The sequence below is a fragment of the Hyperolius riggenbachi genome, chromosome 4 (assembly GCF_040937935.1).
Source record: "Hyperolius riggenbachi isolate aHypRig1 chromosome 4, aHypRig1.pri, whole genome shotgun sequence".
In the NCBI taxonomy this organism is placed as follows: Eukaryota; Metazoa; Chordata; class Amphibia; order Anura; family Hyperoliidae; genus Hyperolius; species Hyperolius riggenbachi.
The window spans coordinates 3,061,693-3,079,863 of record NC_090649.1 but is presented as its reverse complement, the minus strand read 5'-3'; the positions used below and the strand labels follow the sequence as shown (position 1 = coordinate 3,079,863).

Sequence of the window (18,171 nt, the reverse complement as noted above, 5' to 3'; positions counted from 1 at the left end):
CCGGCTCAAAGGACTTCCGGGAGGAGGAGGACAGGGACCGGAGAGGACAGGAATCAGGAGGACGGGAGCCAACTGCACCATGAAGAAGCTCGTCAGACCAGGAGAGGCACTCAGAGGATCCTACCAGTTCCCTGCGGAGAAACGAGCTGTGTGAGTGACAGCTGGGGGAGTGGGCAATGGGCGGCATTCATGGCTTAACATGCCTCGATAGAGCACCTAAATCAGGTACAGGCTATGCTGACACTTCTAGTGAATTGTACACAGGCTATGCCAGTACTTGTAGTGCCTTGTACACAGGTCCATACAGACTTGTACTTGTAGTTCACCACATGCAGGTTATTCTAGGACTTGTAGTGCATCACATACAGGCTATACTTGTACATGTAGGGCACTCTGCATTTCAAGTGCAAGTATAGTCTGTATGTGATGCAGTACAAGTGCCAGTAAAGCTTGTGTGTGATGAACTACAAGTGCCAGCATAGCTTGTATGCGATGCACTGTGTTAGAACGGGGGCAGGGAAAAATGGCGCACAGCTCTGTAGGAACATTATGGAGCCGCCATTCAATTTAGTATAAAACGCTATTTAGCGTTCTATAATTACATTATTGCACATGGAAGAGAAAATTATGGTTCAGAGAAATGTACAACTCAGTTGACTATTTGTATAGTACAGTGGTAAAGCACAGGACATTGGTGATATTTTTGTGCAGGTGCTGGTTCGAATCCAGTCAATGCTCCATTATTATTTTTATTAATTGATAGATGTGCTGCTATTGGTAAATTAATAAAAGATTAGTTTAAAAATACTCTTTTTTTTTAAGTAAAAGTTTTTTGTGCTTTTAATATCCCAGCTGCACAACATATAGGGCTCTATTCATAAAACCTTACCGCAAGTTTTCCGCTCAAAACAGCAGACTTTCCCGACCATTTAGCAAAGTGGGCATTCATAAAAGCTGTTCCCGCATGAAAATCTACAATCCCCCAGCAGAGCGAGAAATTTCCGCCTTCTCCAGTGTTTTTCTAGATTTATCTAGAAAAAAGTAACAAAATGGCCATTCATAAAGTTTAGAGGAAGCGGTATGTGGACGGGAAATACCGCTTCCTCTGATTTTGCGGATTACATACAAGTGAATGGGACAGACCTCCCAGAGAGAGCAGCGCACGGAGGGACTCTGCCGGCTGAAGTGTTTCCGCATGCCTTCCGACAGCTTACCGCCAGCTTTCAGCGGGAGATCTCCGCTCTGCGATCACAGCTGCATGCGGATGGGAAATACCGCTTCCTCTGATTTTGCGGATTACATACAAGTGAATGGGACAGACCTCCCAGAGAGAGCAGCGCACGGAGGGACTCTGCCGGCTGAAGTGATTCCGCATGCCTTCCGACAGCTTACCGCCAGCCTTCAGCGGGAGATCTCCGCTCTGCTATCGCAGCTGCATGCGGATGGGAAATACCGCTTCCTCGGATGTAGCGAGAAGCCTGCGGATTACATACAAGTGAATGGGACAGACCTCCCAGAGAGAGCAGCGCACGGAGGGACTCTGCCGGCTGAAGTGTTTCCGCATGCCTTCCGACAGCTTACCGCCAGCCTTCAGCAGGAGATCTCCGCTCTGCGATCACAGCTGCATGCGGATGGGAAATACCGCTTCCTCGGATGTAGCGAGAAGCCTGCGGATTACATACAAGTGAATGGGACAGACCTCCCAGAGAGAGCAGCGCACGGAGGGACTCTGCCGGCTGAAGTGTTTCCGCATGCCTTCCGACAGCTTACCGCCAGCTTTCAGCAGGAGATCTCCGCTCTGCGATCACAGCTGCATGCGGATGGGAAATACCGCTTCCTCTGATTTTGCGGATTACATACAAGTGAATGGGACAGACCTCCCAGAGAGAGCAGCGCACGGAGGGACTCTGCCGGCTGAAGTGTTTCCGCATGCCTTCCGACAGCTTACCGCCAGCCTTCAGCGGGAGATCTCCGCTCTGCTATGGCAGCTGCATGCGGATGGGAAATACCGCTTCCTCGGATGTAGCGAGAAGCCTGCGGATTACATACAAGTGAATGGGACAGACCTCCCAGAGAGAGCAGTGCACGGAGGGACTCTGCCGGCTGAAGTGTTTCCGCATGCCTTCCGACAGCTTACCGCCAGCCTTCAGCGGGAGATCTCCGCTCTGCTATCGCAGCTGCATGCAGATGGGAAATACCGCTTCCTCTGGTGTAGCGAGAAGCCTGCGGATTACATACAAGTGAATGGGACAGACCTCCCAGAGAGAGCAGCGCACAGAGGGACTCTGCCGGCTGAAGTGTTTCCGCATGCCTTCCGACAGCTTACCGCCAGCCTTCAGCGGGAGATCTCCGCTCTGCTATCGCAGCTGCATGCAGATGGGAAATAACGCTTCCTCTGGTGTAGCGAGAAGCCTGCGGATTACATACAAGTGAATGGGACAGACCTCCCAGAGAGAGCAGCGCACAGAGGGACTCTGCCGGCTGAAGTGTTTCCGCATGCCTTCCGACAGCTTACCGCCAGCCTTCAGCGGGAGATCTCCGCTCTGCTATCGCAGCTGGCAAGATTTTTATGAATGACCACCCAGAAGTGTAAAATACCGCTGCGGTATTTTCCCTCCAGGAGTTTTCTCGCAACAACTTTTTTATGAATAGAGCCCATACAAGGTTCAAAAGGAAGTGGGGACACAGAATAAAATGAGAGACAAGGAATTACTGGCTGTAAACTGACGAAAAATAGCTTTACTGATTAGTCAAAGAGAACCACTACAGCTATTTTTCATCAGTTTCCACTTCCTTCTTAACCTTGCTTATGTTATGCAGCTGGGATATTAAAAGCACAAAACTTTTACTTCATAAAAAAAGTATTTTTAAACTAATCTTTTATTAATTTAGAGATAGCAGCAGTATCTCTATCTACTAAAGTAAATAAAATAAAAAAACAAGATTGAGCAGATTCGAACTTGCAAGATTCACTTGGTAGACCAGTTCTTTACCACTGTGCTACACAACTTTTAATCAAGCCTGCACTAACAATATTTAGATATAGTTTTGCAACCCTATGTGAAATAGCACCATCTATCGTTTTAATGTTTTACGGCAAGCACCACAGTGCAGCTTCAAGTGTGCCCTGTAAGCAATGCCGGTAGCAGCAGAGACTAGAGGAGCTCCTGACCGCGGATGGATGAACAGCGTGGTCATTTGCCTTGAGCTGACGAGGGCAGCCACCCAGCACCTATGGCTTCACATCGGGGAGAGCAAAGCAAGTAAGAAGCCAATAAACAAACAGGAGTTTATTCAGGGCAGTAATCTTAAAACGTTATTTACCGTTTTTATAACAACGGTATATAGCGTTTTATTACATTACCATGCGCCATTTTTTCCCTGCGCCTCTTTTGGCTGTATGCCTGTGTGTGATGTACTATTACAAGTGCCACTATAGCCTCTGTGTGAGGTACTACAAGTGCTAGCTTAGCCTGTACCTGTGATAATTGCAGGCACCAGTCTATCTTAGGTATGCCTGCTTTTTCTGGGACACTTCCTTGATTTAGGATCCCATTCTTCAGGCTGAAATTTGTCCCAGCAATGGGTTGGCTGCCGGACATCCTGGCAGCAGGACTCTAGACGTTTACCCACTCTCGAGATCCAAAACATGAATGACGGCTCCTACTGTCCCCCAAGGTGTGTTGGTCGGTGACAGGATGCCAAAACTAGCACATACAGGATTGTCTGGCCAAACAACTTCCCCCCCCCCCTCTTGGTAGCATCAGGGAGGGAAAAGCGACTTGACAGGTGAAAAAGTCACATAACCTTACTGTATGAATCAGTCATATGACCTGCACGCCTGCACTCTGTCCTACAGTTCTTTGGCACCACAACTTCCTTCCTGCGGGTGGTCACATGGCTGTGTGACGTCACAAATAGAATTAGCCACCCACTGCTAGGCAGGTGCGATGGCGGAAGATTTGATTTCAAATCCCAGTAGGTTCCAGAGGATGCGCAGTATAGGGGAGCTGAGGGCACTCAGGAGAGGGATACACAACAGGCACAGTACCAGAGACTTTATTAGAGTTTGGTGATTGTTTATGATAGATGTGCAACAACCGAGGAAACGTGAATCTTTCTTACCTACCAGCTGTTTACGTAGTCACAGCTGTTGGCTGTCATTCTAAACCAAATCTGCCTGTGTATTTATCTGTTTTCTAAATATGCTATTAATTTATAACCGATAACTGTACAGTTGATAAAGTATAAATAAATGAGTATGGTGACCAGATGTCCAACTTTACCTGAGACACATCTCAGATCTAGGGTCCCATCTTCCAGGTTTAAACTTGTCCCAGGCAACATTTCATATCTACATTTCATTTATGTGGGGTAATGTATGTGTATTTCACATGCGTTAATGTTTGCTGCATTTCACATGTTTGCTGCATTTCATGTGTGGGGGGTATTGCCTTTTTCATGTGTGGGAGATAATGTATGCTGCATTTCATGTGTGGGGGGTATTGCCTTTTTCCTGTGTGGGAGATAATGTATGCTGCATTTCAAGTGTGAAGGGTAACGTTTTTTGCACCTCAGCTACCTCGCTCTGAATACCCCCACCTAATCGCTATTCGTCCAAATTTAATACAGATCCTGTGCTGGGACATAGCAAAAGTTCCCCTTAAAATTAGAAAGAATAAAAAATTGTTAGGATTCTGTTGGTCAGGGGGCGTCTGGTGATAGTGGGCCTAGGGCGGTAAAAAGTGCAAATCCGGCCCTGCATATACAGCACAGCATGTGCCCTATTCCCTCCCCCTGTATATACAGGGCAGCCTGTCACCCCCCCCCTCCAACCATAACTCCTCCCCCCTCCCTGTGTATATAGAGGGAAGTCTGTGTCCTATTCCCTCCCCCTGTATATACAGCACAGCCCCTCCAACCATAACTCCCCCCCTGTATATAGAGGTCAGCCAGCAGAGATCAGTGACAGGAAATGGGGGATGCTGTGCAGAGATCAGTGACAGGCGGTGGGGGATGCTGTGCAGAGATCAGTGACAGGCGGTGGGGGATGCTGTGCAGAGATCAGTGACAGGCGGTGGGGGATGCTGTGCAGAGATCAGTGACAGGCGGTGGGGGATGCTGTGCAGAGATCAGTGACAGGCGGTGGGGGATGCTGTGCAGAGATCAGTGACAGGCGGTGGGGGAGGCTGTGCAGAGATCAGTGACAGGCGGTGGGGGAGGCTGTGCAGAGATCAGTGACAGGCGGTGGGGGAGGCTGTGCAGAGATCAGGGAGGGGGGGGGGAGGCTTTGCAGAGATCAGTGACAGGCGGTGGGGGACGCTGTGCAGAGATCAGTGACGGGCGGTGGGGGACGCTGTGCAGAGATCAGTGACGGGCGGCAGGGGAGGCTGTGCAGAGATCAGTGACAGGCGGTGGGGGAGGCTGTGCAGAGATCAGTGACAGGCGGTGGGGGAGGCTGTGCAGAGATCAGTGACGGGCGGTGGGGGAGGCTGTGCAGAGATCAGTGACAGGCGGTGGGGGAGGCTGTGCAGAGATCAGTGACAGGAGGTGGGGGAGGCTGTGCAGAGATCAGTGACAGGCGGTGGGGGACGCTGTGCAGAGATCAGTGACAGGCGGCGGGGGAGGCTGTGCAGAGATCAGTGACAGGCGGCGGGGGAGGCTGTGCAGAGATCAGTGACAGGAGGTGGGGGAGGCTGTGCAGAGATCAGTGACAGGAGGTGGGGGAGGCTGTGCAGAGATCAGTGACAGGAGGTGGGGGAGGCTGTGCAGAGATCAGTGACAGGCGGTGGGGGAGGCTGTGCAGAGATCAGTGACAGGAGGAGGGGGACGCTGTGCAGAGATCAGTGACAGGCGGTGGGGGAGGCTGTGCAGAGATCAGTAACAGGAGGTGGGGGAGGCTGTGCAGAGATCAGTGACAGGAGGTGGGGGAGGCTGTGCAGAGATCAGTGACAGGAGGTGGGGGAGGCTGTGCAGAGATCAGTGACAGGAGGTGGGGGAGGCTGTGCAGAGATCAGTGACAGGAGGTGGGGGAGGCTGTGCAGAGATCAGTGACAGGAGGTGGGGGAGGCTGTGCAGAGATCAGTGACAGGCGGTGGAGGAGGCTGTGCAGAGATCAGTGACAGGAGGTGGGGGAGGCTGTGCAGAGATCAGTGACAGGAGGTGGGGGAGGCTGTGCAGAGATCAGTGACAGGCGGTGGGGGAGGCTGTGCAGAGATCAGTGACAGGCGGTGGGGGAGGCTGTGCAGAGATCAGTGACAGGCGGTGGGGGAGGCTGTGCAGAGATCAGTGACAGGCGGTGGGGGAGGCTGTGCAGAGATCAGTGACAGGCGGTGGGGGAGGCTGTGCAGAGATCAGGGAGGGGGGGGAGGTGACACTGTGCAGAGATCAGTGACAGGCGGTGGGGGAGGCTGTGCAGAGATCAGTGACAGGCGGTGGGGGAGGCTGTGCAGAGATCAGTGACAGGCGGTGGGGGACGCTGTGCAGAGATCAGTGACAGGCGGTGGGGGACGCTGTGCAGAGATCAGTGACAGGCGGTGGGGGACGCTGTGCAGAGATCAGTGACAGGCGGTGGGGGACGCTGTGCAGAGATCAGTGACAGGAGGTGGGGGAGGCTGTGCAGAGATCAGTGACAGGCGGCGGGGGAGGCTGTGCAGAGATCAGTGACAGGCGGTGGGGGACGCTGTGCAGAGATCAGTGACAGGAGGCTGGGGAGGCTGTGCAGAGATCAGTGACAGGAGGCTGGGGAGGCTGTGCAGAGATCAGTGACAGGAGGCTGGGGAGGCTGTGCAGAGATCAGTGACAGGCGGTGGGGGACGCTGTGCAGAGATCAGTGACAGGCGGTGGGGGACGCTGTGCAGAGATCAGTGACAGGAGGCTGTGCAGAGATCAGTGACAGGAGGCTGTGCAGAGATCAGTGACAGGAGGCTGTGCAGAGATCAGTGACAGGAGGCTGGGGAGGCTGTGCAGAGATCAGTGACAGGCGGTGGGGGAGGCTGTGCAGAGATCAGTGACAGGAGGTGGGGGACGCTGTGCAGAGATCAGTGACAGGCGGCGGGGGAGGCTGTGCAGAGATCAGTGACAGGCGGCGGGGGAGGCTGTGCAGAGATCAGTGACAGGCGGTGGGGGAGGCTGTGCAGAGATCAGTGACAGGCGGTGGGGGAGGCTGTGCAGAGATCAGTGACAGGCGGTGGGGGAGGCTGTGCAGAGATCAGTGACAGGAGGAGGGGGACGCTGTGCAGAGATCAGTGACAGGAGGTGGGGGAGGCTGTGCAGAGATCAGTGACAGGCGGCGGGGGAGGTTGTGCAGAGATCAGTGACAGGCGGCGGGGGAGGTTGTGCAGAGATCAGTGACAGGCGGCGGGGGAGGCTGTGCAGAGATCAGTGACAGGCGGCGGGGGAGGCTGTGCAGAGATCAGTGACAGGCGGTGGGGGAGGCTGTGCAGAGATCAGTGACAGGCGGTGGGGGAGGCTGTGCAGAGATCAGTGACAGGCGGTGGGGGAGGCTGTGCAGAGATCAGTGACAGGCGGTGGGGGAGGCTGTGCAGAGATCAGTGACAGGCGGTGGGGGAGGCTGTGCAGAGATCAGGGAGGGGGGGGGGAGGTGACACTGTGCAGAGATCAGTGACAGGCGGTGGGGGGAGGTGACACTGTGCAGAGATCAGTGACAGGCGGTGGGGGAGGCTGTGCAGAGATCAGTGACAGGCGGTGGGGGAGGCTGTGCAGAGATCAGTGACAGGCGGGGGGGAGGCTGTGCAGAGATCAGTGACAGGCGGTGGGGGAGGCTGTGCAGAGATCAGGGGGGGGGGGGGGGAGGTGACACTGTGCAGAGATCAGTGACAGGCGGGGGGAGGCTGTGCAGAGATTAGTGACAGGCGGTGGGGGAGGCTGTGCAGAGATCAGGGAGGGGGGGGGGGGGAGGTGACACTGTGCAGAGATCAGTAGCAGGCGCTGGGGCTGCTGCTGGTATTTATATCTCGCCCTGCACACACGTCTGGCTGACTATGTTTGGCTGTGTTGGGAGATGTTTATGTTGGGCGGTGAGGCTGTCACAATGTGCAGCATGACTCCTACCAGCTCTGACTGTTACTATGGGGCAGTTATATCTGCCAGATCTGCCTTTCTGCCCCTCAGCAGGTACAACACATGAGAGAGAGAGAATGAGGGTGTGTGTGTGCAGGGAGTATATATGTCTGTATGTGTGTGTCTATGGGAGTATATACGTGTGTGTGTGTGTGTGTACAGTGTGTGTGTACAGTGTGTGTGTGTGCGCAGGGAGTATATACGTGTGCAGGTAGTTGCTGTGTGCAGGTAATGGGCATGTGCAGGTAGTTAGTGTGTGTAGTGATGGACGTGTGCAGGTAGTTGGTGTGTGCAGTGATGGACGTGTGCAGGTAGTTGCTGTGTGCAGGTAATGGGCATGTGCAGGTAGTTAGGTGTGCAGGTAGTTAGTGTGTGTAGTGATGGACGTGTGCAGGTAGTTAGTGTAGGCAGTGATGGACGTGTGCAGGTAGTTGGTCTGTGCAGGTAATGGGCATGTGCAGATAGTTAGTGTGTGCAGGTAATGGGCATGTGCAGGTTGTTAGGTGTGCAGGTAGTTAGTGTGTGCAGTGATGGACGTGTGCAGGTAGTTGGTGTGTGCAGGTAGTTGGTGTGTGCAGGTAGTTGGTGTGTGCAGGTAGTTGGTGTGTGCAGGTAGTTGGTGTGTGCAGGTAGTTGGTGTGTGCAGGTAGTTGGTGTGTGCAGGTAGTTGGTGTGTGCAGGTAGTTGGTGTGTGCAGGTAGTTGGTGTGTGCAGGTAGTTGGTGTGTGCAGGTAGTTGGTGTGTGCAGGTAGTTAGTGTGTGCAGGTAGTTAGTGTGTGCAGTGATGGACATGTGCAGGTAGTTGGTGTGTGCAGGTAATGGGCATGTACAGGTAGTTAGGTGTGCAGGTAGTTAGTGTGTGCAGTAATGGACGTGTGCAGGTAGTTTGGTGTGCAGGTAGTTGCTGTTTGCAGGTAATGGGCATGTGCAGGTAGTTAGGTGTGCAGGTAATGGGCATGTGCAGGTAGTTGGGTGTGCAGGTAATTAGTGTGTGCAGTAATGGACGTGTGCAGGTAGTTGGTGTGTGCAGTGATGGACGTGTGCAGGTAGTTGCTGTGTGCAGGTAATGGGCATGTGCAGGTAGTTAGGTGTGCAGGTAGTTAGTGTGTGTGTAGTGATGGACGTGTGCAGGTAGTTAGTGTAGGCAGTGATGGACGTGTGCAGGTAGTTGGTCTGTGCAGGTAATGGGCATGTGCAGATAGTTAGAGTGTGCAGTGATGGACATGTGCAGGTAGTTGGTCTGTGCAGGTAATGGGCATGTGCAGATAGTTAGTGTGTGCAGGTAATGGGCGTGTGCAGGTAGTTGGTGTGTGCAGGTAGTTGGTGTGTGCAGGTAGTTGGTGTGTGCAGGTAGTTGGTGTGTGCAGGTAGTTGGTGTGTGCAGGTAGTTGGTGTGTGCAGGTAGTTGGTGTGTGCAGGTAATGGGCATGTACAGGTAGTTAGGTGTGCAGGTAGTTAGTGTGTGCAGTGATGGACGTGTGCAGGTAGTTGGTGTGTGCAGGTGGTTAGTGTGTGTAGTGATGGACGTGTGCAGGTAGTTGGTGTGTGCAGGTAATGGGCATGTGCAGGTAGTTAGGTGTGCTGGTAGTTAGTGTGTGCAGTGATGGACGTGTGCAGGTAGTTGGTGTGTGCAGGTAGTTGGTGTGTGCAGGTAGTTGGTGTGTGCAGGTAGTTGGTGTGTGCAGGTAGTTGGTGTGTGCAGGTAGTTGGTGTGTGCAGGTAGTTGGTGTGTGCAGGTAGTTGGTGTGTGCAGGTAGTTGGTGTGTGCAGGTAGTTGGTGTGTGCAGGTAGTTGGTGTGTGCAGGTAGTTGGTGTGTGCAGGTAGTTGGTGTGTGCAGGTAGTTGGTGTGTGCAGGTAGTTGGTGTGTGCAGGTAGTTGGTGTGTGCAGGTAGTTGGTGTGTGCAGGTAATGGGCGTGTGCAGGTAGTTGGTGTGTGCAGGTAATGGGCATGTGCATGGAGTTAGTTGTGCAGGTAGTTAGTGTGTGCAGTGATGGACGTGTGCAGGTAGTTAGTGTGTGCAGTGATGGACGTGTGCAGGTAGTTGTGTGTGCAGTGATGGACGTGTGCAGGTAGTTGCTGTGTGCAGGTAATGGGCATGTGCAGGTAGTTAGGTGTGCGGGTAGTTAGGTGTGCGGGTAGTTAGGTGTGCGGGTAGTAGTTAGGTGTGCGGGTAGTTAGGTGTGCGGGTAGTAGTTAGGTGTGCGGGTAGTTAGGTGTGCGGGTAGTAGTTAGGTGTGCGGGTAGTTAGGTGTGCGGGTAGTTAGGTGTGCGGGTAGTTAGGTGTGCGGGTAGTTAGGTGTGTGCAGGTAATGGGCATGTGCGGGTAGTTGGTGTGTGCAGGTAATGGGCATGTGCATGGAGTTAGTTGTGCAGGTAGTTAGTGTGTGCAGTGATGGACGTGTGCAGGTAGTTAGTGTGTGCAGTGATGGACGTGTGCAGGTAGTTGTGTGTGCAGTGATGGACGTGTGCAGGTAGTTGCTGTGTGCAGGTAATGGGCATGTGCAGGTAGTTAGGTGTGCGGGTAGTTAGGTGTGCGGGTAGTTAGGTGTGCGGGTAGTTAGGTGTGCGGGTAGTTAGGTGTGTGCAGGTAATGGGCATGTGCGGGTAGTTGGTATGTGCAGGTAATGGGCATGTGCAGGTAGTTAGGTGTGCAGGTAATGGGCATGTGCAGGTAGTTAGGTGTGCAGGTAGTTAGTGTGTGTAGTGATGGACGTGTGCAGGTAGTTGGGTGTGCAGGTAATGGGCATGTGCAGGTAGTGGGTGTGTGCAGTGATTGGCGTGTGATGGGACGGGGTTTGTGCAGTGATGGGTGTGAGCAGTGAATGTACATGTGCTGGGAGTGGGCGTGCTCAGTTATGGGCATGAGCAGGGAATGGGCGTGTGCTGGGAGTGGGTGTGCTCAGTTATGGGCATGAGCAGGGAATGGGCGTGTGCTGGCAGTTGGGTGTGCAGGTAGTTAGTGTGTGCAGTGATGTGTGTGTGCAGGTAGTTAGTGTGTGCAGGTAATGGGCATGTGCAGGTAGTTGGGTTTGCAGTGATGGGTGTGTGCAGGTAGTTAGCGTGTGCAGTGATGATTGTGTGCAGGTAGTTAGCGTGTGCAGTGATGAATGTGTGCAGGTAGTTAGTGTGTGTAGTGATGGACGTGTGCAGGTAGTTGGTGTGTGCAGGTAATAGGCATGTGCAGGTAGTTAGGTGTGCAGGTAGTTAGTGTGTGTAGTGATGGACGTGTGCAGGTAGTTAGCATGTGCAGTGATGAATGTGTGCAGGTAGTTAGCGTGTGCAGTGATGATTGTGTGCAGGTAGTTATGTGTGCAGTGATGGATGTGTGCAGGTAGTTGGTGTGTGCAGGTAATGGGCATGTGCAGGTAGTTAGGTGTGCAGGTAGTTAGTGTGTGTAGTGATGGACGTGTGCAGGTAGTTAGCGTGTGCAGTGATGATTGTGTGCAGGTAGTTAGCATGTGCAGTGATGATTGTGTGCAGGTAGTTAGCATGTGCAGTGATGAATGTGTGCAGGTAGTTAGCGTGTGCAGTGATGATTGTGTGCAGGTAGTTGGTGTGTGCAAGTAGTTGGTGTGTGCAGGTAGTTGGTGTGTGCAAGTAGTTGGTGTGTGCAAGTAGTTGGTGTGTGCAGGGAACTGGCGTGTGCAGGTAGTTGGCGTGTGCAGGTAGTTGGCGTGTGCAGGTAGTTGGCGTGTGCAGGGAACTGGCGTGTGCAGGTAGTTGGTGTGTGCAGGGAACTGGCGTGTGCAGGTAGTTGGTGTGTGCAGGGAACTGGCGTGTGAAGGTAGTTGGCGTGTGCAGGTAGTTGGTGTGTGCAGTGATGGGTGTGTGCAGGGAACTGGCGTGTGCAGGTAGTTGGCGTGTGCAGGTAGTTGGCGTGTGCAGGTAGTTGGCGTGTGCAGTGATGGGTGTGTGCAGGGAACTGGCGTGTGCAGGTAGTTGGCGTGTGCAGGTAGTTGGTGTGTGCAGGTAGTTGGCGTGTGCAGGTAGTTGGTGTGTGCAGTGATGGGTGTGTGCAGGTAGTTGGCGTGTGCAGGTAGTTGGTGTGTGCAGGTAGTTGGCGTGTGCAGGTAGTTGGTGTGTGCAGTGATGGGTGTGTGCAGGGAACTGGCGTGTGCAGGTAGTTGGCGTGTGCAGGTAGTTGGCGTGTGCAGGTAGTTGGTGTGTGCAGGGAACTGGCGTGTGCAGGTAGTTGGCGTGTGCAGGTAGTTGGCGTGTGCAGGTAGTTGGTGTGTGCAGTGATGTTGGCGTGTGCAGGTAGTTGGCGTGTGCAGGGAACTGGCGTGTGCAGGTAGTTGGTGTGTGCAGGTAGCTGGCGTGTGCAGGGAACTGGCGTGTGCAGGGAACTGGCGTGTGCAGGGAACTGGCGTGTGCAGGGAACTGGCGTGTGCAGGGAACTGGCGTGTGCAGGTAGTTGGCGTGTGCAGGTAGTTGGCGTGTGCAGGTAGTTGGCGTGTGCAAGTAGTTGGGTGTGCAGTGATGGGTGTGTGCAGGGAATTGGCGTGTGCAGGTAGTGGGTGTGACTGTATTGTTGTCTTTGCAGTGACAGCGGGGAAGACTCTTTGGACAATCTGATCACCCGTCTTCCGCTCACCCCATCTCTGTCTCCACGGAAACGCACTACCAGCCAAAGCAAAACAGAACCGCCATTACTGCGCACCAACAAGAGGACCATCTACACAGCCGGGAGACCTCCGTGGTACAATGAGTCCGGGACCCCCTTTAAGGAGGCCTTTGTCATTGGTGAGTCAGGAGGCTCCTAACACGTTTCATAGATCCCAGCACGGAGTGTGGCCGATTTTATCTTCTATCTTTCTCTTCATATATGCCCCCATGTGGTGGGATTGGTGGCAGCAGGTCCCCATGTGGTGAGATTGGTGGCAGCAGGCCCCCATGTGGTGAGATTGGTGGCAGCAGGCAACCATGTGGTGAGATTGGTGGCAGCAGGCCCCCATGTGGTGAGATTGGTGGCAGCAGGCCCCCATGTGGTGAGATTGGTGGCAGCAGGCCCCCATGTGGTGGGATTGGTGGCGGCAGGTCCCCCTGTGGTGGGATTGGTGGCGGCAGGCCCCCATGTGGTGGGATTGGTGGCAGCAGGCCCCCATGTGGTGGGATTGGTGGCAGCAGGCCCCCATGTGGTGGGATTGGTGGCAGCAGGCCCCCATGTGGTGGGATTGGTGGCAGCAAGTCCCCCTGTGGTGTGATTGGTGGCAGCAGGCCCCCATGTGGTGTGATTGGTGGCAGCAGGCCCCCATGTGGTGGGATTGGTGGCAGCAGGCCCCCCTGTGGTGGGATTGGTGGCAGCAGGCCCCCATGTGGTGGGATTGGTGGCAGCAGGCCCCCATGTGGTGGGATTGGTGGCAGCAGGCCCCCATGTGGTGGGATTGGTGGCAGCAGGCCCCCATGTGGTGGGATTGGTGGCAGCAGGCCCCCATGTGGTGGGATTGGTGGCAGCAGGCCCCCATGTGGTGGGATTGGTGGCAGCAGGCCCCCATGTGGTGGGATTGGTGGCAGCAGGTCCCCCTGTGGTGGGATTGGTGGCAGCAAGTCCCCATGTGGAGTGATTGATGGCAGCAGGTCCCATGTGGTGTGATTGGTGGCAGCAGGTTCCCATGTGGTGTGATTGGTGGCAGCAGGTCCCATGTGGTGTGATTGATGGCAGCAGGTTCCCATGTGGAGTGATTGATGGCAGCAGGTCCCATGTGGTGTGATTGGTGGCAGCAGGTCCCATGTGGAGTGATTGATGGCAGCAGGTCCCATGTGGTGTGATTGGTGGCAGCAGGTCCCCATGTGGTGTGATTGGTGGCAGCAGGTCCCATGTGGAGTGATTGATGGCAGCAGGTCCCATGTGGAGTGATTGATGGCAGCAGGTCCCCATGTGGTGTGATTGGTGGCAGCAGGTCCCCATGTGGTGTGATTGGTGGCAGCAGGTCCCCATGTGGTGTGATTGGTGGCAGCAGGTCCCCATGTGGTGGGATTGGTGGCAGCAGGTCCCCATGTGGTGGGATTGGTGGCAGCAGGTCCCCATGTGGTGTGATTGGTGGCAGCAGGTCCCCATGTGGTGCGACTGGTGGCAGCAGATCCAGTAATGATTTTAACGCCTCCAGAGTTGGAGCTGTTTTGATTGGGTGTGGCAAGGCGTTCCAAAGGCAATGGGAAGCATGGCAGAAAGGTCTGGTTTCAGTTGGAGTCTAGATGTGCTTAGATGTGAGGTCAGATAATGTGAGGTTGTGGGAGGTGGTAACAGATACACCAGGCAGGTCATCAGAGGGAGCTATCCGCAGACAGAGGTATAGGCTGAGGTATGATGGTCACATGATTCCCTCACCCCTCCCCACTCTTCTCTCCCAGGTCTGTGTGGCGGCAGTGCTTCCGGGAAGACCACGGTAGCCAATAAGATCATTGAAGCTCTCGATGTCCCCTGGGTGGTGTTACTCTCCATGGACTCCTTCTATAAGGTAAATATTCCACCCACATGTGACAGCAAGGGGCGGAGCCTGGAAACATCAACCAGCCAATGACCTTTGGTGGGGGGATCTCTGCACTCCAGTATCCTCGGCTGTGCACACGTTACGGCCTCACGTACTGCCTGACGTGTTGCCTGAGCTCAGAACCTCTTTACAGAGTACATAGTCATGTCACTGATTGTCCTCAGAGGAGCTCACACTCTAATCCTACCATAGTCATAGTGTAATATCCTACCATATTATTATGTATTTATATAGCACTGACATCTCCTGCAGCACTTTACAGGGTACATAGTCATGTCACTGACTGTCCTCAGAGGAGCTCACACTCTAATACCACCATAGTCATAGTGTAATGTCCTACCATATTATTATTATGTATTTATATAGCACTGACATCTTCTGCAGCACATTACAGAGTACATAGTCATGTCACTGACTGTCCTCAGAGGAGCTCACACTCTAATCCTACAATAGTCATAGTGTAATGTCCTGCCATAATATTATGATGTATTTATATAGCACTGACATCTCCTGCAGCACATCACAGAGTACATAGTCATGTCCCTGACTGTCCTCAGAGGAGCTCACACTCTAATCCTACCATAGTCCTACTCTAATGTCCTACCATATTATTATTATGTATTTATATAGCACTGACATCTTCTGCAGCACATTACAGAGTACATAGTCATGTCACTGACTGTCCTCAGAGGAGCTCACACTCTAATCCTACCATAGTCATAGTCTAATGTCCTACCATATTATTATGATGTATTTATATAGCACTGACCTCTTCTGCAGCACATTACAGAGTACATAGTCATGTCACTGACTGTCCTCAGAGGAGCTCACACTCTAATCCTACCATAGTCATAGTCTAATGTCCTACCATATTATTATTATGTATTTATATAGCACTGACATCTCCTGCAGCACATTACAGAGTACATAGTCATGCCACTGACTGTCTTCAGAAGAGCTCACACTCTTATCCTACCATAGTCATAGTCTAATGTCGTACCATATTATTATTATGTATTTATATAGCACTGACCTCTTCTGCAGCACATTGCAGAGTACATAGTCATGTCACTGACTGTCCTCAGAGGAGCTCACAGTCTAATCCTACCATAGTCATAGTCCAATGTCCTACCATATTATGTATTTATATAGCACTGACATCTTCTGCAGCACATTACAGAGTACATAGGGATGTCACTGACTGGCCTCAGAGGAGCTCACAATCTAATCCTACCATAGTCCTAGTCTAATGTCCTACCATATTATTATTATTATGTATTTATATAGCACTGACATCTTCTGCAGCACATTACAGAGTACATAGTCATGTCACTGACTGTCCTCAGGGGAGCTCACAATCTAATCCTACCATAGTCATAGTCTAATGTCCTACCATATTATTATTATGTATTTATATAGCACTGACATCTTCTGCAGCACATTACATAGTACATAGTCATGTCACTGACTGTCCTCAGAGGAGCTCACACTCTAATCCTACCATAGTCATAGTGTAATGTCCTACCATATTATTATTATGTATTTATATAGCACTGACATCTCCTGCAGCACATTACAGAGTACATAGTCATGTCACTGACTGTCCTCAGAGGAGCTCACACTCTAATCCTACCATAGTCATAGTCCAATGTCCTACCATATTATTATGTATTTATATAGCACTGACATCTCCCGCAGCACACTACAGAGCACATAGTCATGTCACTGACTGTCCTCAGAGGAGCTCACAATCTAATCCTACCATAGTCATAGTCTAATGTCCTACCATATTATTATTATGTATTTATATAGCACTGACATCTTCTGCAGCACATTACAGAGTACATAGTCATGTCACTGACTGTCCTCAGAGGAGCTCACACTCTAACCCTACCATAGTCATAGTCTAATGTCCTACCATATTATTATTATTATTATGTATTTATATAGCACTGACATCTTCTGCAGCACATTACAGAGTACATAGTCATGTCACTGACTGTCCTCAGAGGAGCTCACACTCTGATCCCACCATAGTCAGTCTAATGTCCTACCATATTATTATTATGTATTTCTATAGCACTGACATCTTCTGCAGCACATTACAGAGTACATAGTCATGTCACTGACTGTCCTCAGAGGAGCTCACAATCTAATCCTACCATAGCCATAGTCTAATGTCCTACCATATTATTATTATGTATTTATATAGCACTGACATCTTCTGCAGCACATTACAGAGTACATAGTCATGTCACTGACTGTCCTCAGAGGAGCTCACACTCTAATCCTACCATAGTCATAGTGTAATGTCCTACCATATTATTATTATGTATTTATATAGCACTGACATCTTCTGCAGCACATTACAGAGTACATAGTCATGTCACTGACTGTCCTCAGAGGAGCTCACACTCTAATCCTCCCATAGTCATAGTGTAATGTCCTACCATATTATTATTATGTATTTATATAGCAGTGACATCTCCTGCAGCACATTACAGAGTACATAGTCATGTCACTGACTGTCCTCAGAGGAGCTCACACTCTAATCCTACCATAGTCATAGTCTAATGTCCTACCATATTATTATTATGTATTTATATAGCAGTGACATCTCCTGCAGCACATTACAGAGTACATAGTCATGTCACTGACTGTCCTCAGAGGAGCTCACACTCTAACCCTACCATAGTCATAGTCTAATGTCCTACCATATTATTATTATGTGTTTATATAGCACTGACATCTCCTGCAGCACATTACAGAGTACATATTCTTGTCACTGACTGTCCTCAGAGAAGCTCACACTCTAATCCTACCATACCCATAGCCTAATGTCCTACCATATTATTATTATGTATTTATATAGCACTGACATCTTCTGCAGCACATTACAGAGTACATAGTCATGTCACTGACTGTCCTCAGAGGAGCTCACACTCTAATCCTACCATAGTCATAGTCTAATGTCCTACCATATTATTATTATGTATTTATATAGCACTGACATCTTCTGCAGCACTGTACAGAGTACATAGTCATGTCACTGACTGTCCTCAGAGGAGCTCACACTCTAATCCTACCATAGTCATAGTGTAATATCCTACCATATTATTAGTATGTATTTATATAGCACTGACATCTCCTGCAGCACATTACAGAGTACATAGTCATGTCACTGACTTTCCTCAGAGGAGCTCACACTCTAATCCTACCATAGTCATAGTCTAATGTCCTACCATATTATTATGTATTTATATAACACTGACATCTCCTGCAGCACATTACAGAGTACATAATCATGTCACTGACTGTCCTCAGAGGAGCTCACACTCTAATCCTACCATATAGTCATATTCTAATGTCCTACCATATTATTATTATTATTATGTATTTATATAGCACTGACATCTTCTGCAGCACATTACAGAGTACATAGTCATGTCACTGACTGTCCTCAGAGGAAATAATAATAATAATAATAATCCGAACATTTGTATAGCGCTTTTCTCCTGTCGGACTCAAAGCGCTCAAGAGCTGCAGCCACAGGGACGCGCTCAAGAGGCCACCCTGCAGTGTTAGGGAGTCTTGCC

The 18,171-nt window shown here is 51.3% G+C and overlaps 1 protein-coding gene across 5 annotated transcripts in view; it reads left to right on the top strand.

Moving 5' to 3' along the window:
- The window catches only part of LOC137571110 (uridine-cytidine kinase-like 1), a 190,396-nt gene that overhangs the window by 2,294 nt on the left and 169,931 nt on the right, over positions 1-18,171 (top strand). For 2 of the 5 annotated variants that reach the window (XM_068279806.1, XM_068279807.1), the window contains exons 1-3: positions 8,058-8,136; positions 12,628-12,827; positions 14,436-14,542. In XM_068279806.1, coding sequence (XP_068135907.1) covers positions 8,063-8,136; positions 12,628-12,827; positions 14,436-14,542 — 381 coding nt within the window. In that variant the 5' untranslated portion in view covers positions 8,058-8,062. Of the gene's footprint in view, positions 1-60; positions 151-8,057; positions 8,137-12,627; positions 12,828-14,435; positions 14,543-18,171 lie in introns of those variants that run through there. The other 3 variants (XM_068279810.1, XM_068279809.1, XM_068279808.1) reach the window with 2 other exon arrangements.